Source organism: Salminus brasiliensis, chromosome 10 (assembly GCF_030463535.1).
Source record: "Salminus brasiliensis chromosome 10, fSalBra1.hap2, whole genome shotgun sequence".
Taxonomy (NCBI): Eukaryota; Metazoa; Chordata; class Actinopteri; order Characiformes; family Bryconidae; genus Salminus; species Salminus brasiliensis.
Window position 1 is genome coordinate 12,290,466 of NC_132887.1, and position 23,685 is coordinate 12,314,150.

General features: G+C 39.8%; 2 protein-coding genes across 2 annotated transcripts; both read left to right on the plus strand.

The window, feature by feature from the left end:
- Nucleotides 1-870: 870 nt before the first annotated feature.
- On the plus strand, nt 871-13,515 carry znf292a (zinc finger protein 292a). Its single transcript, XM_072689243.1, has 8 exons — nt 871-1,023; nt 4,431-4,585; nt 4,724-4,802; nt 5,108-5,243; nt 5,427-5,629; nt 6,410-6,546; nt 6,655-6,793; nt 6,901-13,515. The coding sequence occupies exons 1-8, from the start codon at nt 871-873 to the stop codon at nt 13,087-13,089; spliced, it is 7,191 nt and encodes a 2,396-aa protein (XP_072545344.1). The 3' UTR covers nt 13,090-13,515.
- Nucleotides 13,516-15,082: 1,567 nt separating this feature from the next.
- Nucleotides 15,083-23,685, plus strand: orc3 (origin recognition complex, subunit 3). Its single transcript, XM_072690317.1, has 20 exons — nt 15,083-15,165; nt 16,461-16,515; nt 16,613-16,710; nt 16,845-16,989; nt 17,803-17,907; nt 18,000-18,154; nt 18,279-18,415; nt 19,399-19,558; nt 19,648-19,761; nt 19,879-20,012; nt 20,449-20,512; nt 20,784-20,900; nt 21,005-21,084; nt 21,335-21,468; nt 21,626-21,714; nt 21,822-21,919; nt 22,342-22,483; nt 22,574-22,690; nt 22,807-22,886; nt 23,406-23,685. The coding sequence occupies exons 1-20, from the start codon at nt 15,142-15,144 to the stop codon at nt 23,509-23,511; spliced, it is 2,154 nt and encodes a 717-aa protein (XP_072546418.1). The 5' UTR covers nt 15,083-15,141; the 3' UTR covers nt 23,512-23,685.

The following is a 23,685-nucleotide window of genomic DNA, read 5'->3' on the forward strand; positions in this document are numbered from 1 at the left end:
TGACTTCTGTCACTGTTGGACAGATATTTCTAAAAAATGAATAGAAATATGAATATTTAACTAATTATCCTTGTATACTATTCTATATTTCTCAATATAATGATGCTATTTACTGTCACAATTTAGAAAACAGACACTGTGTTTTCAGACACTGAATTTGCAATTAGGTGGAGCTCTTATATTTGATATGGTCTATATATATGATATATTTGATGGTCTTTTCATGTTATACAAACTTGCACTGTAGACCAATACAAATAAATAAATGATTTATTTTTATTATATATATATATATATATATATATATATATATATATATATATATATATATATATACACACACACATATATATATATATATATATATATATAATAAAAATAAATAAATTATTTATTTGTATTGGTCTACAGTGGTGCAAGTTTATATTACATAAAAAAAAGCCCATATAGAGAGATCACTTTGTTCTCACAAAAAGTCACAAAAAACAGCAGAATAAAAACCATAAAAGTAATTTTAATGAAATTAAAACTAAAATTATAATAAAAATACAAAACAATCTCATGCATTCGTTTATTTAAGTAGACAAAAAATGATCAATTAATTGATAAGAGCTTAATTTACGATTAAGATTTCAATAAAAGTTCAAGATATTGTCGTTAAAGGGTTGGGTCTTTTCCACCCTGTGAAAGGTCTTTCTAGAGGTCTTCAGCTCCTTCAGGACGTAAACATTGTGTCGAACCCAGCAAGAAAACCTGAGTTCGATTCATATGTGACTTGTGAATCGGTTCGAGCGATTTATCGAAAAGAACCGGTTCAAAAGAACGATTCGTTGGCGAGTCGGACATCGCTACGCCGTGATTGTGGCGAAGATGGCGGAGGAGGAGGCAGCCGAGAGAGAGCGCGGCACAAGGGGAGAGACGGCGGCCCTCAGAAAGCGCTTCAGCGACCTGACTGCTGCGCTACGGGACAGCGCTGAATCACCGCTAGACGCCTCCGCTAGTTTCTGCCAGGAGTTTTGCCAGGTGTGTGTTTTTCCGTGCAGTTTTTTGTCTTTTTTTCCTCCTCTGCCTTTACAGCTCCATCACTGCAGAGAGGAGGTTAGCTTAGCATAGTTTAGCCTAGCCTGTACGGCTAACTCCCCTACCGCACTCCTGCAGCCAGCTGCCCGGCGGAGGGGGGACAAAAATCCCCTCGGCGTTTGAGCAACCCCCTCCGCTAACCTTGCATGCGGGTGTGCTTTCGTAAAGAGCGGCTTCGTGAGAGACTTTCGCTCGGGTTGCAGGAGAGGTTGAGGGGTTTCTACTAGGCTATTTTTTGTTTTGTTTTTCTGGAGGATCGCTAGCTAGCAGCGGGGCGCTGCAGGTAGAGGCTGCCAAGCCCCCTCCGTGCTCTATAGCTGCTCGGCTATGTGGCTAACTGGGCTTAGCTTTTTGTGGCACCTTACGCTAATTGCATTGATAATAAGGGAGTGTCTCGACCTAAAATGCGGCCATGCACGCAGCCTTTTTGCACCAGGATGGTTTTCCAACGTTATTTTTGAGCCCCAAGCACCGATATTTAGAAATGGCTCCATAATGCTGCTGCAGTTTCCAGGACTGCCCTGGGATTCATGGCCGAAAATGCACAGATTATTGCCAAATGTTCTGGCTACATGCGTGTTTCCTCTCTCTTTGCACCTAGGCGTTTTTCCCCCTCATATGAAGTGGACGTGCATGCTGGATGGGGTTTGTAGAAATGGATGCAGTGACCAGGTGGCTGAAATGAAGGATGTTTGGCAGCAGCCACCAAGCTGTATTGATTTCGCTCTGCAGAAGACACATTTTATTATAATTAGGTCGAGCTGGACAGAGGGTTAGGGCTGGGCAGTATGGAGTGAAATTCAGAAGAGGCATATTTACCACCATAATTGATGAATAAATACTATGGATATAAATGGAGAAGCTAGCTGGTTTCTGTTAAGGGCATGCATTTATATACCCACACACAGTGTACATGTGTAATTAAACACATGTGCAGCCCAGTATGTTTGTAATTAGATAGTGAGTTGTTGTGGCTCTCTACTGCAACACACTGGATTTTCAATGAACAGTGATGGCAGTCCGTGAGGTTCATGCTATATCTTTGGTTCAAGGGTATTCAGGCTCCATCTGTATTGGGTGAAGCATATAGGGCAAACAACCCAGTTTAGACACAGAGCCATAGTTCAGGTTTTGCAAGTGTTGGAAATTGTAATTTGCTAATTTCTTATAGTCTTGAAGATTCAAGGCATATCATAGTTGTTGTGTGTGTGTGTGTATATATGTACCAGATAATCTGAGTGATCAGTTGATGTGTGTTGATGCATCGGTGACTTCAGGGAGGGTCTCCGCTGCTCTTTAAGTAAACTGATGAAGTACTCCTAAGGGTTTGTAAAGGCGTATTTTTGGAAAACAGGACGCCTGAGAATCTTTTGCCAGCTATGCTCTTCAGTTCATATTCTGCCATAAGCTGGAACCACTTTTAAGCAAATGCAAGCCTTCCCTGCTGATGTTCTGGCTCCTCTACTCCCTGAATTGCAGATCCCAAAAACTGTATGTTGTCTTCAAACGTCAGAAAGTATTTCATATTTATTCCTTTACGAGACAGTAGTATCCAAAGCAACTTGAGCATTCGTGCAGTAGCACACACAGGTCCTGCATTAGTTCTTAAGTCTATTTGTAATGAGTTGTTCTCTAGATGCACACAGTTTTGTGGCAGATGTTTGTATAGCTTTTTGTAGAATTACCACAGGGATTGCAGGTTTTTAATAATATGCTTATTAGAGGTGGGCAATATGACTATCGTATTGTGATATTTCAATTATGTTAGTCAGTATGGGAGAGTATTTGGATAGCAGAAATTGTACGCTGTTGGTTTTCTTTTTTTCTACATGACAAAATATTGCGATAAATATCATATAATATAAATGTCTTTCAATGTCGTGAAATGACACTTTTCCATATCGTCCAGCTCTAATACATATTTCATTAACACTACACTGAGGTCATGTTCTGTTGCCTTGCTATACTAATTACTTTGATTTATCAACATCCAATAGAACAAAGTCTGCTTTGGTTTAGGTCTTAATTTGTTTCCTCTGTCTCAGTACACATTAAGCAAAACACTTAAGAGGAGCTTCTTGGCATTGGAGCCACTTTGAACTGGCCAGACTAAGAAACAGAGTATGTCCTCATACACTGAGCTCCTTCTGTACAATCCATGGGATTATCTTAATTTAAGTAGTTGTCATATTTCATCATGTTATGTTATAATGTGCTTTTCAGAGCAGAGTTATATTAGTGTGAGGCGCAGGAGTCTCATATGGACACGGGCTGAGTGTTAAAAGGAGAAATATTCAAGTAAGGCAACCTTAGAACGACAGACTACACTGTTAACGTTTAATGTGAAAATGAATGAAAGAGGAAAACTAAAAACTGTGCGGGAAAGAGGCAATCACTTCGCTCAGCTACTACGTCACAAAGTGACCGTGTCAAAATAAGTCACTAGTACATTTATAGCAGTAAAACAAAACTCTCAAACTAAAAGCTAAAATTATGGTCTCACATTTCCCCTATTTCTTGCTGATCCGAACTGAGTTTTGGGAGTGTTACCCCTCCAGTGATGCATGTAATGAAAATATCTTTGTATTGATATTCACATCATAATATATTTTTTCTTTGTATAAAACACTATTTTCAACATTTTTATTTTATTTTTTATTAAAATGTATTAAAATTAATTACAAATGTGTCCCAGGGACCCTGAGAGGCCAAGAGGGCTAACACCTTACCACTATGGCTCTGTCCTATACAACAATGGGTTGCAAGTTTGAAACCCGAGCCATGGCACCTTGCCATCAGTGGGCACAATTGGCCATGCTCTTTGTGAGTGGGTAGAAGATGCTCCCTCCCCTTATCACGTTTAAGCAATGTTGGCTGGCACAGGTCTGTTAGTTGGTGTGGTAATTGGCAGTACCAAATTTAGAGAAAAAGGGAAAAATGTACCAACAAAAATGTTATAAAATGTATCCCAGGTATAAGAAGACTCTAACGAACGAAGACACGCTGTTTTAACTTATGTAAATGATCTAGAAGTCAGTGATGTTTTCTAAGGGGTTTAATGTGGAAACATGGCTGATGTGGAAGGTCATTGCTTGATGATGGCAGTTTGCTTACTTATCTTTCACCCGATAACCAGGGAAAATGTTTCTCACACTGTTGTAATCTTGGTTTATGTAAAAGAAGAGCTTTACAAATAAAAACATGGATTTTTATTTGTAAAGCTCTTCTTAATTGCCATTAGCAACATATTTGTAGTCTTTTGGAAGATTGTGCCGTACAGATTCGGTGTGCATGTTTGTGCCGACAGGTTGCTCCTCTGCGTTTCAGTAGTTTTTGTCTTCTATTTTCAGATACTTGTGGAATATGGAGGCCAATGGAAATCTGAGGAAGATCCACTGCCTTTACTGGAGATGTACACAGTGGCTATACTGTGCTTTGCTGAAGCCACCCCCTCTCTCTTCCCCGAATGTGAACACGTCACAGTTGTACTTGAAAAGTTAGCTTTGTGAGTATGAGTAACCTCAATATGTTGTTCTGTTAAATGTTTCATAGCCAGCTTTCTGTGTTCGTCTTGTTAAAAGGTTTTGGATGTTTTATGATGCACAGTGTTTCAAATTTTGAACGTCTTAATGGACTTTTTCAGGAGTTGTCTGGATTTACTGCTCTCACTCTCCGAGAACGTCCCAGGTGCCTTATGGGAAGAATTTCAGTCTTCTGTCAAGGTTAGAAAAAGTCTGTTTATTGAACCTTGTGTGGCTTTTGAAGCATCAGATTATATTGTTCAACAAAGCTGCTCTGTAGATAAAGGTTGTAGTTTGAGCCTAGTGTATGTTATTAACGTGCTTGTTGACCAGTGTTCTGCAACTATGAGAAGACAGTTTCATTGTTAGACATTTAATAAATATTTGTTAATATTTGGTTAGGGGGGAAAAATTGACCAATACATGTAAATGTGCGACTCCTTCATTTGGTGTTAAATGACAGAACTTTAAATAAGAATAATTTATTTCGCTCTATTTTCTTACAGGTGGCGCATGGTATTCTTCAGGCAAATGGGAGTTTGCAGCTTAGCACACTGTTGACTCTATCTGAAGAAAGTGGTGTTTGGAACAATTCCACTCTGTGTAGCCTTCTGACAAATAGCGTGCCAGATGTGGAAAAAGGTAAAACGCGTTTTGTTGGTATTGCACTTTTATGTTCAAGTTGAGGCACTACCTGCTACCAAACCAGCAACTTGGACATTGTAGCTGCTCTTCTTTAATTGCACACACATGGAGGTATCTAATCTTACACATTCACAATTTTACTTTGTGGCTCAGTGATTTTTTTTTTTTAATTGTTTGCAGTTCATGAGTTTCTGGCACGGGAAGGACCTACACTACTTGATATGCGTATAAAGCACCTTATCAAACAGAAGTGTGTTGAAAAGGCTGCACTGCTGGCAAAGACGTGTGCAGAGTTTCCAGAATTTGGCGGAAAGAAGAATTTCAAACAGATCTATCTTGTGTGTCTGTGTGAAACAATGTCCCAGCAAGAAATAATGCAAGAGGTGAGTGACATTTAATGTTTGCTATTTATTTTGTTTACTTATGTTTGTTTATTTTGTGAGTGCTGGTGGCAGTCATATTAAGTGATGCTACAGCAACTGTTTAAGACCGTAAGGTATGATGGAGATAAAATGGCAATACAGTAAAAGGAGTCTGGCTATGCCATGGTCGTACGGCAGTTTAATGTCTTTCTTAAGGTCTTTTTCCTGGCTTGCTTAAGCTTAACTCTCATTTAACTGACCTGGAAATGTAGGAACGGGACTGATTAGGCAGAAGGTTCACTTGGTCAGAGTGTTCGAAATAAGTCTTGAATATTAGGATTAAATTATAAAAACAACTAAATTATTTAGGTATTATTTAGGAGTCATAGTATATGCATTTTGAAGTTTTCTGAAACTGGATATTATTTCAAGCAAAATGTGTGTTTTGTAAAAATAAACTGATTTCTAAATAAACTTTAGTAAATGTTTGCTCTGTTTCAGAGAGATTCTTGCAGTCAGTAACATTTAGAATACCGTTTGGTTGATTTTTGGTTCCCATTTTTATAGTTTTATTTGAAAGCTTTATAATCAGGTCCTCTTATTGGACATGTTTCAGCATTCAGCATAAATTATAAGACTACAATCAGGGCGTTAGTTACCCCAGTATAAAGTCACCCAAGTGTAAAGGAAAAGTTTATAATGCTTCATTCAGTATCACGATTAAGTGCTCATTTGAGAAGTTCCCTTCTGATTGCCACAGTTTAACTAACCTGTTTTTCTGTTTTTCTGATTCTTTTTCAGATAAGGGAGATAGATTGCAAAGATGCTCTGGACATGATTTGTAATTTAGAATCTGAGGAGAACGAAAAAGGTGCCCTTAGCCTTTGTACTGCTTTTCTGAAGCGCCAACTTCTCCAGGGAGATGTTTATTGTGCCTGGTATGACCTTTTCTTCGACTAACAATGAAGAATTTGTGTATTTCTGATCCTTTTATGTCAAGAAGCAGTAGGTGTTAATAATTGTTTCTTAAATTTTTCCATTTGCAGGGAACTGACACTGTTTTGGAGTAAGCTTCTTATACGCCTTGAGTCAGCACAAGCTTTTTTGGATCAATGCAGACTGTTAGCACAACTCTCTGGGAGCGTTTATCATATCCTTCTTCTCATCAAAGTTATCCAAGCAGAGGTTAGGGTTCTTTTTTTTAATACATTTAATTTTAATGAGGATGCATACTTGGGTTAAACAAATTGTCATCATACAGTTATCTTTTTTTTTTCCTATCTCTTCTGAAGGTTCAGAATGAAGGACTTCCAGTGTGCATTGAAATGTGCATTCAGGCTCTAAAAGTGGGAGTGAGTGGCACCGAAGATTGCAGTACAACTATTTGCAAAACTATTTCTTGCCTGTTGCCATTAGATTTGGAAGTTAAACGAGCTTGTCAATTGACTGAATTTCTTGCCAAGCCCACTGTGGATTCATACTACGCAGTTGAAACGCTGTTCAATGAGCCTGACCAAAAGCTTGAGGAGGAAAGTCTCCCGATTCCAAATTCACTACGCTGTGATCTGTTGTTGGCCTTGAAGACACAGTGGCCTTTTGATCCTGAGTTCTGGGACTGGAAAACTCTGAAGCGTCATTGCCTTGCTTTGATGGGGGAGGAAGCATCGATTGTATCCTCCATCGACAAGCTGAATGACAGTGAGGACAATGAAGGACTGGATTCTGATGAGAAAGATTTCAAACATCTGGAGTTTCTCTTCAGTCCCTCAGATGACCTCAATGACATTGAAGCAGAAAAAAGGAAAAAAAGGGAAATGAAGAAGTTGAGAGAGAGGGGATTTGTGTCAGCAAGATTTCGCAACTGGCAAGCTTACATGCAGTATTGTGTATTATGCGATAAGGAATTCCTTGGGCACCGGATTGTTAAGCACGCACTCAAGCATGTCCAAGATGGTGTTTTCCGTTGTCCAATATGTGCCAAGGCTTTTGAGACGAGGGCAGTTCTTGAGCCTCATGTAGCATCACATGTAAAACAGTCATGCAAAGAACGACTTGCTGCTATGAATGCAAAAAAGAAGTCCATCTTGAGTGACGATAAACAAGACCTTGGAACACCTGTGAACGTTGGCCTGAATGTGTGCTCCAAGTTTGCGGGATCTTCAAACACTATATCTAATACTGCTCGAAAAGTAAAAAGTAAAACGTGCTCCATAAAACGGGGGATGCCTATACGCGATGTTGAAAACACTGAAGACTGTTCGTGTCCTGTTACAAGCTGCCAGAAAGTTTTTAAGTACTTTCGGAATTTGGTTGCACATGTTAAAGCTCACAAAAATGAAGAGGAAGCTACACATTTTCTTGAAATACAGAGTCAGAAAGCGATTTGCCAGTATTGTCGTCGGCAATTTGTTAATGTCACTCATCTAAATGATCACTTGCAGATGCATTGTGGTGAAAAGCCATATTTCTGCATTCAGCTGGGATGCAAATGTAGCTTTCACTCTCATGCTGAACTTCTCATGCACAGAAAAGTGCATACAGACTTTCAGGCACAGTGTATGTTTCCAAACTGTGAGAGAGTATTCAATGAGGCATACTTACTGTATGACCACGAAGCACAGCACTACATTACATTTACCTGCAAAAACAGTACTTGTGGCAAGATTTTCTACTCTCTGTCACAGCTGAATTTGCACCAGAAAGAGCATATGAAGCAGGAGTTTTCTAATTTTGATGATCAGGGGCCTCAAAGTGAAATACCAGCCCAAAGTTCCTTGAACCTAGAGTGGCCATCAAACCAAGTCGCTGAAGTTCCAGAAGATGTTAGTCCACTGAAAATCCAGAGCTCTGTTGAGAATGTGTTGAACTCTCTTCTTGACTCTGTAGAGGAGCCTGAGCATCCCTTCTCTTGCCCAACTGAATCATCAGTTACACATGATCAGTTGCCAACTGAGGATCCTTCTGTTGTGCGTTCTGATGAGGAGACCCAGCCTCCAAAAACAGCTTGCCTGAAGCAGCCTACTATCGATGGTGCAACCCAGTTTCGTCTTGTGCCATGTTGCGTAAAACTGACACCTATTCCAGTCAAATACGATGATCCAATTTTCTTGAAAGCTCTTAAGAGTTCTGACTCTGTGGCCCAATCTATCTTTCAAGATAATAAGCTGTTTTCCTTTACGTGTAAACAGCCACAATCTACTCCAAACACTTCGGATTTTCACAGTCAAACACAGACAACAACAGAGCCAGAATCACAAAATACTCTGGCAAATGGAGACGATCATCTCATTCATGCCTGTCCCTTTGAGACTTGTACGCGGAAATACAGCACTACAAAAAGTCTGTCGAGGCATGTTAAAAACGTGCATTTTGATGCGTTTGAAGAGTGGAAACTTTCAAGGAAATACAAAAGGATTGCAGACATTGCAAGAAAATCGGAACACAAGAACTCTATTTTTCAGACTCCAAAGAAAAGAATAAAATCTGTTAAAACAGCAGGCCGGATTTTTCCAGAAGTCAATCAAGTGAAGTTTGAAACGGACGCTATGAGTTCAGACCCTTTTTCGCCTCCTTCTGGTACCATCGGAACACAATCTCTTGGTACCAAATTTTGCCCTGAGTTTGAAAACTCCCACAGTCAAACTCCTTTAATGCAGTCACCGATGCCTCAGTCATGGACTTCATCCTCGTTTGATGGCTACAATTCAGATTACTCTCTTCAGAATCACTTCCCTACCGTGATGATACCTGATAGCCTGCAGAATTACCCATTATACATGCCACACACTGACCTGCTGTCAGAAAGAGACATGGACTATACTCCCTCTCTAAGTGACAGTGGCAGCGTCCCACCTGCAGTGAACACAGATTCACAGTCAAGTGTCATGAATGAAGCCTCGAAATATGTGTCAAGCTCTCTAAGGGTGTTGCATGCTCTCAATGGTGACCAACCATGTGAGATGTCGCAGGGATCATCAAGTGAGGACATTGGATACATGGAGATCAGGCAAAATAATCCTCACAGTGTGGTTTCACCTGATGTTAATAATTTGGATTCTGTATCTGAGCAGAATTTTAATCCATATTTTTCATCCTACCCAGAAGAGACCTGCCCCAGTTCAGTTCAACCACTGGAAAAGACAGACAAAGAATTCACGGTTAATCAAACTGATCCTGTGTTCTCATCAGAGGTTAAAAACATAACTCATCTTGCACTGCCCATTTGCAAGGAAGAGCCAGAAACATTCTCCGTATCAAGTGTCAGTGCTACAGCTGAGCAGACGGAGTCAAGTCAGGATTTGCTTCCTCAAGAAATGTCACCGGTCGCAACTGAAGGCATATCTCCTGAAGATGCAAGCGTTACTAGCCTTGATGAAAGTAAAAAATTAAAGAAAATTAGATCGTCCAAGAGGACAAAATGGCCTGCAATCATAAAAGATGGAAAAGTCATTTGCTGCAGATGTTACAGAGAGTTTTCTAGCACAAAGTCACTTGGAGGTCACTTATCAAAGCGTTCTCAGTGCAGACCGATAGACGAAGTCGATCTTACTGCTGACTTGCCTACATCATTTCTTGACTTCCTGAACGATCCTGATATTTCAACCATCCAAACATCTCTCACCAGGACCCCAGAATCAGATATCCTCGGCACCTTCCCAGACTTGCATGACCCAAATTACAGTGTTCAAAATGGCGATCTGTCCTCAGCAGACACCTACAAAATGACGTTCATAGCTCCTCATAGCCAGAGTGGAAGTTCTTTGACGAACATCACAACTGATTTGCCAGCTGGACCAGAAACTGACATAGAAGGGGATTCTACAGTAGAATTACTACCTACTGCCTCCGGTGAAGATGGCAAAATGTTAGAAATTGAAAGAGCACTGCAACGCCTAGATTTAGTAGATGTACTCAACCAGGACGGGTTAAAAGTTGGAACGGCTACTTTGCAAGACATGTTAAAAGTTGAGACGACTACCTTGCATAATCTTACGTCTGCCACTAAAAGTGTGAATAAGCCCAGTAGTAAAACTAAACATGATGGAGAAACTGATCGGAAGAACTTTCTCAAGCCGTTCAAATGCAGTGAGGAAGGCTGTATCTATGGCGCCATGACAAAGGAAGCATTGTTCAAACATCTAAGCAGGGTACATGACTTCAGTGAGGACCAGATAAACGAACTGAAGAAAAACCCAGACAGATTATCACCGTATGTTTGTCACTTGTGCACAAAGACATTCACCAGAACCACAGGCCTTAAAATCCACTACAAAAATGTCCATCACTTATCTAAGGAGGACGTGTCAAGATTGAAAATTGGCAGAGAGCGCAAAAAGAAAGAATCCTCTAAAACGGAATTAAAAGATGTAAATAACAGCCTGCTTAGTAATCGGACACAAAGCTTTTTGCCAGTGCAGGCTCAGTCCACATCAGTTTTTAATGTGGCCAGTTCTAACGTAAGAGAAGTGCCAAATTTACCAGCAGAAAAGTGGTGTCCAAAACAAGAGCCTGTAATGGAAAGAGAAAGCTGTATGGCTGCGAATGCGTCGCAGAAGAATTGCAGTCTTGGTTTAACATCAGAAAATGTTGTCGGACCACTGCAAGTTTCTTACCATGCCACAGAAAACCCAAGTGTGCAAACTGTACCAGTTGATGCAAAGCAAGAGCTGGCAGCTGCAAACTCCCTTTCTCCTGGCAAACATGTTGATCTGGGCCAAACTGACAAGGCCGCATCCACACATACTGGAGGACACATGGCAAGAGACAAGCCAAAAAAGAAGAAATGTAAGGAGCAAGAGGAATTCCCAAAAAGGGACAAAATACAAAAAAGGCTTGAGCCGGACATCGATTTGGGTGAAAAAATTGATGACCTCAGTCTGTACAGACCTTATCGGTGTGTCCATGAAGGATGTGTTGCTGCTTTCTCAATACAACAAAATCTGATCCTACATTACAGGGCAATGCATCAGTCAGGGAGATCAGGTGATACCACTGAGGACAGTAACAGTGCTGATAAAGTCAACGGTGCTGACCAGGTCCATGAATTCAAATGTCAGGTCAAAGAGTGTTCAAAGGTTGTCTCTAAAGTCACCAGCTTATTAAAGCATTATCTTCTGCTTCACAGGTGTACACTAGAAAAAGCAAGTGCTTTGCTGTCAGGTGTTAAGGTAGGCACATTCCAGTGTGATCAGTCAAAATGCCCTGCTTACTTCACCTGCCATTTGAAATACATCGATCACATTAAGAACGACCACAAGGCAATACGAGTTTCCGCAGATGGGGACTTTGAGAGTGTGGACCTCACCTTCAAGTGTGAATGTGAGGGTTGTGACCGGGTCTATACCACCAAGTCAAACCTTCTGCGACATCTCATGAAAAAACACAATGCCACTTTTGAAACCATTAAACAGAAACAAAAAAGTGACGAGGGAGAAAGTGTACCAGCAAAAACACTTGGTGCGAATGCCAACAATGGGAAGGAGAATATTGCAAGTAACAAAGTCAAGCTGAAGAAGAAACTGTCAAAGAAAAAGGATGTAAAATTACGAAACCACTGGACAAGCTTTGGAGAGCCCTCGCTCAAGTCCATGGATGAAGCGTCTGCCATGTGTACCGAGAAGTTTCCTCTGCAGTATCCTTGTATGATTGTGGGCTGCGACTCGGTCTCCAGTTCGGAGCGGCTCATATTTAAACATTACACTACTCATGGTCTCACCGAGCGATACATTGAGGATCAGAGGAGCCACTTCATATTTTGCAAGAAGTATTCACGATTACGACTCAAAGATGTAAATAAGGCAGGTGACTCTTCAGCAGTCACCCCTGAGGTTGAGAAGATGGCATCTGTGGAAGGTACTGCAGAGAATTCTGTCCATAAGTCACAGGATTCAGAGTCCCCTCAAGCTGAACAATTGGAGAATGAGAGAAATTCAGCCCGATCAGATCCAGACTCTAAGCGCAGAAGGGGACGCCCACGAAAATCTGAGCAGAGACTAAGAATCAACCCAGAGAGAAAACGAAGTCTTCGAAACTTTGCTGTTGATAGGAACCGTTTCGCAAAGTTTTCGAGATTTGCATCCAAAGCTGCTGCCCGTCGAGAGGAGCAAGCGGAGACTGGTGTTGCTCAAAAGCTTTTCAGTCCTTCAGGATTCGAGGCATCAATCCTCAAGTTGTTTGAGGAGTCTCCTTCTACACATGCATTCAAGAGAAAATCACGTAAAAGGAACTGGACTCGCATGCCATTCAAACGACAGCAAAAAAAACGGCAGCAAAACATCAGGATTATCCGCAAAAGCTTGGCGGCCCGCGAGGTAAAAGGCGACCAAAATGTTACTCATTTCAGAAATCCTCTCAAGCTGGAGTCTGTAAATAACGTCAAGATCGTTATGGACGAACGCTTCTCCAGTGGTGCTGATCTTTTGCTGAAACAGCTTCAGGACATGCGGCCCATGGTCATTCTGAAGAAGTGGCTGTGCAGTTGATGACTGGGTTGGAGACTCCAGTCTCTGTCTCTCTTCAAAGCTTTGCACTCAGGACAAGATAACATTACATGCTGCAGACAGGTACACCAGATGGCGTTTTATCCGTGGTTTTCAAAGCATGATTTAATTTGATCTGGGGAGACTGAAAAAAGAAAAAAAAGACAAGTTGTTATACAAAATATTGATTTTAAATTGAGATACCATGTACATTTAGGATTTAAATGTTATGTAGAAACATTTGTATTTATGACGTTAATTCTCTTTTAAAGATTAGCGTTTGCTAAAGTTAATATTTTACACACATGCTGAAATGTTTTTGATATATCCCTATGGGATTTTTCGTTTTTTAAGTATATATTTATTTTTTACTTCACTGTAGTGTATAGTAATGTATATGTCTTCCACATGCTATTCAATAAAAGTAACCTGGATGCTTTCTGTAATGCTGTGCCAGTTCTTTTCCAAACACGTTTCAAACTTCACTCCACATAAAGAAGACGTTCGGGACAGCGGGACATTTAAATTAGGGTCAAGTGTAAGTGTGAATGTATGTACAGAAATATATGGTTAAATCAAATATGTCAAACTTGACCCAAGTCATGTTCTGGTGCTAGAACATCATCTGTGAAGTTTCACAGTAATCAAACACATTTTTAAATGTGATTTTATGAAATAACTGCCACGGTTCAGCTGTATTATTAAATTCATCTCTAATTCCTGTTCACAACAGGAGCTACATAGGCTTTAGTACAGAATCCACACGTGGTGCTAGCTGTAATGCAGTGTTCCCCCTACACTAGATAATGAGAGAACTCTATCCACCTATATACGACGATATAAAAAGTGTTTACACATCATAGATGTTTAAAAGAGAGTAGCCATATTTTATTATATTGGGCTATTTTTTGCTATTCTACTTGGTCAAAAATAATTAATAGTTTATAACTTCAATAATTATTTTGATGAATATAAAAATATATACTTTTTTTTATTTTATTTATTTTAGGAATGTCTGTTGTATTAATGTTTTGATGACCATTTGCGTTTAGCAGATGTTTTAGATGTGTTCTTTGTTTGTTGGTTGTTGTTTTTTACATGTAGTCCTGAGTACTGGGTTAGTTGTGCTGTAAATGGCAGATGATGGAAACAGGTTTCACGTTGCAGAGATTTCTGAACCCCTCTTGCTGACTCGACGTGGACACGCCTTGTTTTTTCCTGGATGTAGATTTCAACCAATCATAAGGCGTGTACAAAATGCCTGTTTCATCTGGAGACGCCCACTTGGCTGTGATTGGTCAGTGATTACAGGTCATTGAATACTGCCCCGCTTTTAACGAGAAGCAGTCGTGTGCACAGCGCCACACAGCGGGGAAACAGTGCAGTTGGGCGAATTGAATTTAAGGTGGTTTGTGTTCAATGTGTTTCATTCATTAAATGCGGTGTTTGTAGAAAAGCAGGGTGGAAAACAACAAAGCCGTGCCTTGAATTAATCTTGGAGTGGGTTTGTGTTCAATTTTGAAACAAATTCAGTATTTTGATTTCTAAAAACAGACCCTGGCATGTTGTTCTTCAGTAAAAAGGTGAAGCGATAATAAAACAGTGTAATTTTACTTTATGTACATGTTATTTTACGCATTGTGCATGTTACTGTGCAAACGTCATGTCGTGTGAAATGCATTTTAGGGATTTTTCTTTTTTTTTTCTCTGCACTAATTTCACTCCGTAGGTACTGGCATACCCTAATTAAAAATCCTCTAATATTCAGTTGCTGTCCAGCATGCCATGCTTCTGTGCAAGCCTCTCAATCCCCCCCATTTTCATCAGGAATGGTCAAAAGTCAGCATCTCAACATCTTCCATTAAATACAACAGATCTGGCCGGTTTGTGGGACGCAGATGTTGCTCCCTTTCTCAGCTTTTGTTAAAAACAACATGTTTTGGTGGATAAAACAGCGGCGTTTCTTTGGATAAGCGGCTGTCCTCTGACGTCAATAGCGCGCGAAAAATAACAGGAAGTGGCGGCTTGTTTCCAGCTCAGCCTGCCGTGGAGAAAATGAGCACTTCGTCTGTGTCGAAGGTAAACGATTTAAGAGATTTGGGGGATAATAAAGTGAGTTAGCGGGTGAATTGTGCTGCTGAAGGATGCAAACATATATTCAGGCAGGATGTAAAGGTTTCTGAAGCGAGGCTGAAGTTCCTGCATGTCCATTTTTTCTGTTCCACCTTAAATGGCGCAGCGCCTGCCTGCTGCCCCTGCAGAATTTAAGGTGGAAGAGGCTGTTCAGATAGGGATAGTTCAGCCTCGTGGATCGGAGGAGAAAAGCCGCACAGCTAACTCTAGTTTTCACACATTTTCATACACACGTTAAGCATTTTTAGATGTTTAGACTTGTCTTGGTTAGACTTGATGCTTAGACTATGTCGCGGAATGCAATCAAATCCTCACAGCAATGCCCCAGAATCTAGTAGAACCCTTCTTCCCTGGACAGTAGTGACAGTAGTAGTAGTAGAGTTACTCCAGCAAAAGCAGGACAAACTATTTTTAATACCCTTGATTTCAGAAGAAGCAATGAATGAACAGGTGTCCCAATACTTTTGTCATATGTTATGGTACATAATACCTAGGAGCAGTACTTTATGTTGTGAATCAGTTAATGCAAAATGTATACACTTTGGACAAAAGTATTGGGACACCTGCTTATTCCATCACTCTTCCAAAATCAAGTGTATTTAAATACATGCATATATCCTGCTTTTACTCTCTCTACTATCCGGGGAAGGCTTTCTACTACATTTTGGAGCATTTCTGATGATTTGATTGCATTCAGCAACAAGAGTAATAGTGAGGTCAGAATGTTGAATGATCACCACTCTACATTATCCCCAACTCATCCCAAAAGTATTGGATGGAGCACCATCATTCCAGACAACACAGTTTCACTGCTCCACAGCTCAATGCTGGGGGGCTTTATACCCCTCTTCTCCATACTTGGCAGTAGGCATGATGCCAATAGATTCATGTTTATCTGCTCCAGAGAGTCCTATTGTGTTGGTAGTACTTGTCTACACGGACTAAAAAAGCTCTGTGTGTGCCTTTGCACATCGGTGTCAGCAATGGTTGCAACTTACAAAGTAGGTAACTGCATTATTCAGAAGCGGTGTCTACTAAATGTAGTGTTTATTGATGCTGGGCTGGGGGTGAAGGTCTCCAACAGGAGGGACAGTTGAGAATTTTTCTCACCCTTGGGTGACACCCAAATGGTCTCTAGTCAGTCTCCTCAGAAAGTAAAAACACTGCTGTGCCTCCCTAACCAGATGGGCAGACACTTGTCACTATATTCGTATTATTAATTTATTAATTTTATTTTTTAGGGATGCTTTGTCTTCAAGCCTGCTTCTAAGAAGAGGAAGCGCACTGTAGGTATAGGTAAGTAGAGGACTCATACTACTCATACTACTCATACTAGCTATTCTTTTGCCCAAAGTCTTTTCCCTGATATCCTCATTTCATCTTTATTTTACAGAGGAGTATTTCACTGGTGGAAATGATGACTGTGGGCATGGCAGAGAACGTTTCAATATCTGTCGGACACTTTGGGAGAAGATTAAAGCGGACACAGAGGTTTGTGGTGGTTTTTCTCATGTGAGATCTTGATCTTTTAGGATTGGGAGAGTTCTCTATGGAGAATAAGATGATGTACAGAATAAAATGTTGCTTTTATGAAGCCTCTCACTGTTGTTTTTTCCTTCCAACAGATATTGCAAGAGGAGCTAAATAAGAAAATACTGGATAGCCTGTTAGATTTCATCAAAAAGTGCACCTCAAGCGTCCAGTCCAGAACAGATGACTGGGCATCTCTCATGAGAGCCAGTGAGATTCCTACAGCTGCCTTGGTGCTTGGTAGGTAAAGAATGGGTATTTCTTCATCCTTTAATCAGAGTAAAGCGCAGTGCTGAAAGACCACGGCAGTTGTGCATCATCCTGTCCTTATTGCCATATTTGGCACTCGGGATCTAAAAAAATCACCTCTGTCATGTTCTGTGGTAAATCAGTATGTGCAGAACTCTGTATGGTTTGTCCTGTGTACATTATTCACCTGTACATCACTGGATCCTCTGAATTACGAGGTCATTTGAGAGTTGTAATGCTATTATTGCTACATGCAAGCCAAAGATGCTGCTCAGTTAGATAAGTCAGTCAGTAAGCTGCACCACAGAAAGATGGGCCTTTTGGGTTGTATCACTCTGTGATTTGTCGTCCTTCTTTATGGATGACCATTAAGTATTAAACAGAGGTGAAAACCATGTTTAGTCTGGTCATATTGAGCCGTGTAGTCTGAGTGCAGGTCCATGACGACAAGATGACTGTGTTGTAACCTACGTAACGTCCCTGCTGACAAATCCAACTCAAGATCAGCTTTTGCTGGTAGCTGGTTTTAGATCTAGGTTTAGGTCCAGGCTGGTCCTTGACACCAGGTTTGTTGAGAAGCTGGTCATCTGGGTGAAAATGTATCCTTAAGCAAGCTGGTTCAGCTGGTGGCAACATTTTCGACTTTTTAACGACAGTGTACTTCAGAGGATCCGGTGTTTTCCAAAACCCATTCATCTTTCCATTCCAACTACACGGCATCAACTACAGAATGACTCCTCGACGTCAGTAATCTATATGGAGGAATTGGAGGTATGGTTATGTGAACGTACACTTTCTTTGTAGGAGTGAATGTTCCAGACCATGACGTCACGTTTCAGAGCCTGTCCGACCTCTTGCGGAGGTCTGTAACCCCTTTTGCTGTGTCTGTACAAGCCAAAGAGTGTGCAGGTGCGTTAGTATGTGCTATTAAGAAGCCTCACTTAGTCAAACTTTAATGTAGAGACTATATTAAGTGCGGAAATGGTCTTGTCTTTACAAAGCTCTGAAGAACCTGATGCAGAAAGTTTTGGAAAGACTGATGGGTGTTGGGGTGTCGCTGGAGGAAGATGAGGAGGACACTGGTGTCCACCTACCACAGAAGAAGGTGTCCTGCTCAGTCAGTGCGTTATGCCAGTGGTATAAGACTGTGATGAAGGTAAGAACTGGAGGTATACTCTAAAACTGCCACTTTAGACAATGCTGCTGTTGGTGACATTATGTTTATGGAAGTTTGAGGGTGAACACACTGAGCTTATTGTGGTAGCTGCTGCCTCTTATAGACACGTGCCATGAAGTCTCCAGACAAGACGGGCAGTTCTGAGAATGGTTTCTCACAGAGTCCACCAATTGTTGTAATTTTCAAAGATTTCGAAGCGTTCAACCCACGCGTTTTACAAGACTTCATCCTTATCTGCAAGTAAGTATCTTGTTGTGATATGTTGTTTTGCAGTTCCTGGGAAGGAAAAAGTTTAGTGAAGCTGTGTTGGAGTATACTGTAAATACTGAGAGGAGACACATTTAAACATAATTGTATATAAAAGAGGAAGGGTCAGTGTTTGCTTAGATGAGCCTAATAGACAGTACAACGATGCATTGACAAAGTTATGAGCAGTTTCATGTCATTATATACATTTATTTATTTGTTTATTTATTATATATATATATATATATATATATATATATATATATATATATATATATATATATATATATATATATATATATATATAATATAGGTGTGTGTGTGTGTGTGTATGTATGTATGTATGTATGTGTGTATGTATATATATATATATATATATATATATATATATATCTATATCTCCCCTTAATTGTCCCTTATAAATCATAACTAGCTAAAATGCTAAAAATGAAAGAAATAATATATATATACAAAAAATATATAAATACAAAAACTTACACCAGCTGGCCACTTCATTAAAACCACCTCTTTCTTTCTACATTTATTTCTCTCATTCTAGTCTCTGTTTCTCTGTATACGTTATTGGCCTCCTTTCATCCCGTTCTCTAAGTAGCTATTATTTGGGTGGTGGGTCATTTTCAGCACTGCAGTGACCCTGACATGGTCACGGTGTGTTAGTAGTGTGTGCAGTCTGTGGTGGTTAGTCCTGTGGGGTCTTGACTATTGAAGTAGAGAGTGAAAGGAGGCTAACGAAGTGTGCAGAGAACAGATGGACTACAGTTTGTAATTTTAACGGAGACAGAATGGTTTATGTATAAACGTGTATAAATGTAAGGATTAAAAAGGTCAGTTATAGTATTATCTTAGTATCTAATTACACTCATCAGTACCATCTGGTACAGTATTCAGGTGTTTTCCATCCCTCATTTTTATTTTTTTTTATAATAAAAAAACTGAACCCTGTTGTTCTTGAACAGTCGGTACATCCACGAGCTTCCGCTGATCTTCATCTTTGGCATCGCCACATCGCCCAGCACCATTCAGCACATGCTGCCACACTCTGTCTCCTCTCTGCTGTGCATTGAGCTCTTTCAGTCACTGTCCTGTACACAGCATCTTGCTACTGTTATTGACAAGGTATTCCATACTCACAGTCATGATGTAAGATTGAACTTTGTCTTGCATGGTGTCCTTTATTGATGCTATTATTGTTCTTTGTTCTACAGCTGATTCTCACATCACAGTTTCCCTTTAAGCTCAGCAGTAAGGTTTTGCAGGTGCTGGTGAGCATCTTCCTGTACCATGACTTCTCTGTACGTAACTTTGTCAAAGGCCTACAGGTGAGTGGGTACCGTCATTCCTCTGTCTCTCACTCTGTGTCCATAACCCTGATTATGCTGAACCAGTGTTTTCTATGTTCTGTCGTGTTAATTAAATATGTTTATTCTCCTAAATAGTTAGCACTCTTGGAGCACTTCCATTCCCAGCCTCTTAGTGTTCTCTGCTGTACGAAACCAGAGGCTCTACTCAATGCCCAGAAGTTGAGCCACCAGGATGTGGAGATGGTCCGTCAGCTACCCTCCTTCATGAGGTGATGTATTTTCCATAGTCTCCGAAAGCTGTTTCCAGCACTAAAAAAGTTAATCAAGCAAGTGTACACACTGGCTTCACTCTTCAAGGAGACTTATATCTCATGGTAAATTGCAGTAGACTTGATTTTTAATGCATCTTCAACGGGATGGAGTTTTCCAGTGTGTAAATTGCTGGAAAATATCAGAGCTGCTACACAAATGTTAAAATTGAGTATCGATTCACCACATATTCATGAGTCTGCATCAATAAATGGACACTTGCATTCGGAGAACTTAATGGTCAGAGGTTTTTAGGAGCGTGAGGAAATCATACATGCTACATTATCCCATGTGTAATTCCAGATCAAACTCGGTCCACTTATCTCATGTTTTTAGGGCATAAGTGATTGAGGTGTGGTGAAGATGTATTAGACGTACCTGTTTGTTTCGTTTCAGATATGTGGAGACTCAGGAGCCCCAGGAACAGGTACAGCTTCTCACCAGTGACGAACATGTTAAGGTAACTAGTTTACCTATTCTTAACGAGTATTGTTTGCGGTGTTACAGTGCTTTTTTCCTTACTGGTGGTGTAGTGTTTTATTTAATTCAGATTTTGTATAACCTCTGAACTGGCGTGACTAAGTCTAGTAATCTTTTTATTGTATTTATTGTTTTGTTTTTTTTTTCCCCCCCATATTTGACACTTGCAGTATTACGGCAGAAATATGTAGTTTTGTGTTGGTTCGGAATGGTTTGGTCTTGTCCGTAAGCATGTATTGAAACATTTATAGGAGGCGTGTCAGAAGTTCCTAAAAGGTCTTAGGAAGTACCATAAGAACTACTACCCCATTCTCCGCTGTCTGCATTCTCTGACCTCATCCCTGCCAAAGTATCCTCTAGGAAAACAAGTAAGAAGTTCTACTCAGTAGTTTTGCCCTTAAAGTTAAAAAAAAAAAAAGGCACTTGTTATAAATTGCAACTTTATCAAATCCTAATCTATATTTGAATTTAGATACGGGAGCTGCACATATCCTGCTTAGAGAAGAATGTTTGGGAGACAAACGAGTATGAGTCAGCTATGCAGCTTTTGAGGTCTGAGCTTTGTCTTCATTGTTATTTTATTTTCTTCTAAGAAATTTAAAGGAACAAGATGTGTGTTTTATGGGAAACAATTAAAATAGAGACTGTTTACTCTCTAAAAGACAATATCTCGCAGGTCATCTTAAATAAACACATCTGTTCTGGATAATGTTCATTGTTTGAATAAATCATACAATTTATTAATAGGAATCTTCAAATTCCCAAAATGTTGGTGTGTGTCAACTTTGCTGTGTCATTATAGGTTGCTGGCAAAAGACGAGCTTGTTGCATCTTTGAGGAAGTGTGCTGACATTCTCAAGCCAGGCAAGACTAAAAAATTGAGAAGTGCATTGAAGCAGTTGGAGGACTACATCATGAAATTTGAGCAACTTGATGGTAAGTGATGTTTAAACACTTTTTTTTTTTTTTTTTTTTTTTTTTTATTCATAGTGCATAATTGAAAGTTTGGGTGGGGGGATAAACCTGTAATTTATGTAGATGTTTAAATATGGTATATCTTTCTAAAATAAACACACCATGTTTTGCCTGTTAGGCATGTCTATAGAGGATGTCTCAGGGGAGGAGGTCACTTCACCAGGAAAGGATCTCCAAAGGAAAACTGATCTCTTCCAGCTTCAAAAAGTAAGTGTTTCTCTGGCTCATGTGGAATGTCCTGATTGCAGGATGATGTAAAGCTTCATAATCTTATCAGGTTTAGTTCATGATGTCCTTCGTTTTTTTTTATTTAGACTCTCTTGGAGATGAAAGGCTCCAGAAGAACAAAAAAAATGAGCCCATTTGAACTTCTGAGAAATGAGGCACTAGAATTTATTGATGGGCTGGTGAGGTCAGTATGTAACACTTTCCTAATGCTGTTTAATTTGTCACTAATGATTTATTTTAAAGCATTTTTACAGTATAGGATAAAAATGTCTTTGTTTGATGGCCAATATTTTTTTAGCTTATTAGCAATAAACTGATTCTAAACAAGGAACAGTGTGTCCTCTATACGGAAATCTAAGTATTGTAAGTATTTGCAAGCATCTGTGTGACATTTACAAACCTCTCTGAAACCGTTTGCCCACATAGCAAAGATATTGAGGCAGTGTAATGTGACTGGGTTTGTGTGGGCAAGTTAATTTAAATATGGGCAGTGAAAAGCAAATGTTGAACAGCCAAGAAAGGAAATAATTGTTCAGCCTAAAATGATAGATAACTAATGAAAGATTAATTATATGGATAAAACTGTAATTTTATCCGTTTGACCAGGAGCCACCTGACTCCACCGGAGTTGCAACCATTGAATGAGGTTTGCTACTACAGCTCCTCTGGGGTCCTGCGGCGACACCTCAACGCTACTCCCCGCACCTCCATCCAGACCGCACTCAGTCATCCCTTCTACTACCTGCAGGTAACGCAGCCTTTTCTCCTGTGCTCTGAAGAATACTGAGGGATTTATTCTTATTGCAGTGCATATGTTGACGTTCTGTTGCCTTTGTAGAATGAAAGCCTGAAAACAGACGCTGGCGCAGTCTCCAACGCTGCTCCAGATCTCTGTATCGTCTACAAGCTCCATCTGGAGTGTGGAAGGCTCATTAACCTGTATGACTGGCTTGAGGTGTGATCCTATTGTATTGAGAAATATATCAAACTGTGTGTATGTATGCATGTATGTATGTATGCCTTCTCCCGCAGGCCTTTATAATGTATATAATGCATAATAATGTGTTGTAGGCATATGCAACAGTGACCTCAGCTGCTGAAGGCAAGGATGCTGACTCCGAAGGCTATGGCAAAGTAGATGAACTCAAGCAGTATCCTTTGTTTACGGCCTTTTTAAGGAGCATTTTGTCTTTTTAATTATCTGTATGATTTAATGTGACTCCTTATTTCGAATTATTGAGGAGTTTTACCTTATTTCAAAGGATGCCGAATGAATTGGTAGTTATTATTGTTGATAAAGAAGCAGTGAGTCCTAGGTAACCTAAAGTATACAGCTCACAGGTACTTACTGTTCAGCCCTTCATCTAAAAATTTGCTCATGTTTATACTTCTCTCCCAAGATGTGTGTAAAATGTGCAGAGAAAATTGCTTTAAATTAAATTGGCATTGAACAGATCGACAGGTCGACATTTGATGTATTTATTGTACATGAAGGTGAATGTCTAGGTGGTGATGAGCTACTACACTACAATAACTTCCTTTTATTTATTTTACTGCATTTGTAGCATTACAGAAATGTTTGTTTCGCTATAATAATGCTTTCTGCATTTAATAATGGTTTATAAATTGGAATCTGCATTGGCAGCCATATGATCCTTAGCCGGTAACAGCGCCCGTTTCATTCAAGCAGTGTCGGAGCTGGAGTTCCTGGGATTTGTGAAATCAACAAAACAGAAGACTGACCATGTTGCACGATTGACTTGGGGAGGCTGTTAACTGAGACCATTTTGGTATTCTTTTTTTCTTTTGTGCAGGAAAATAAAATACTACTTTTTGGTAATATTTTGTATTCTATTTAATACTAAACTTTATCTTAAAAAGTAAGTCTCAAATAAAAGCCTGTTTCGTAGCAAACTGTTGAATAGACAATAAAACTGATAGTTTTGTGTA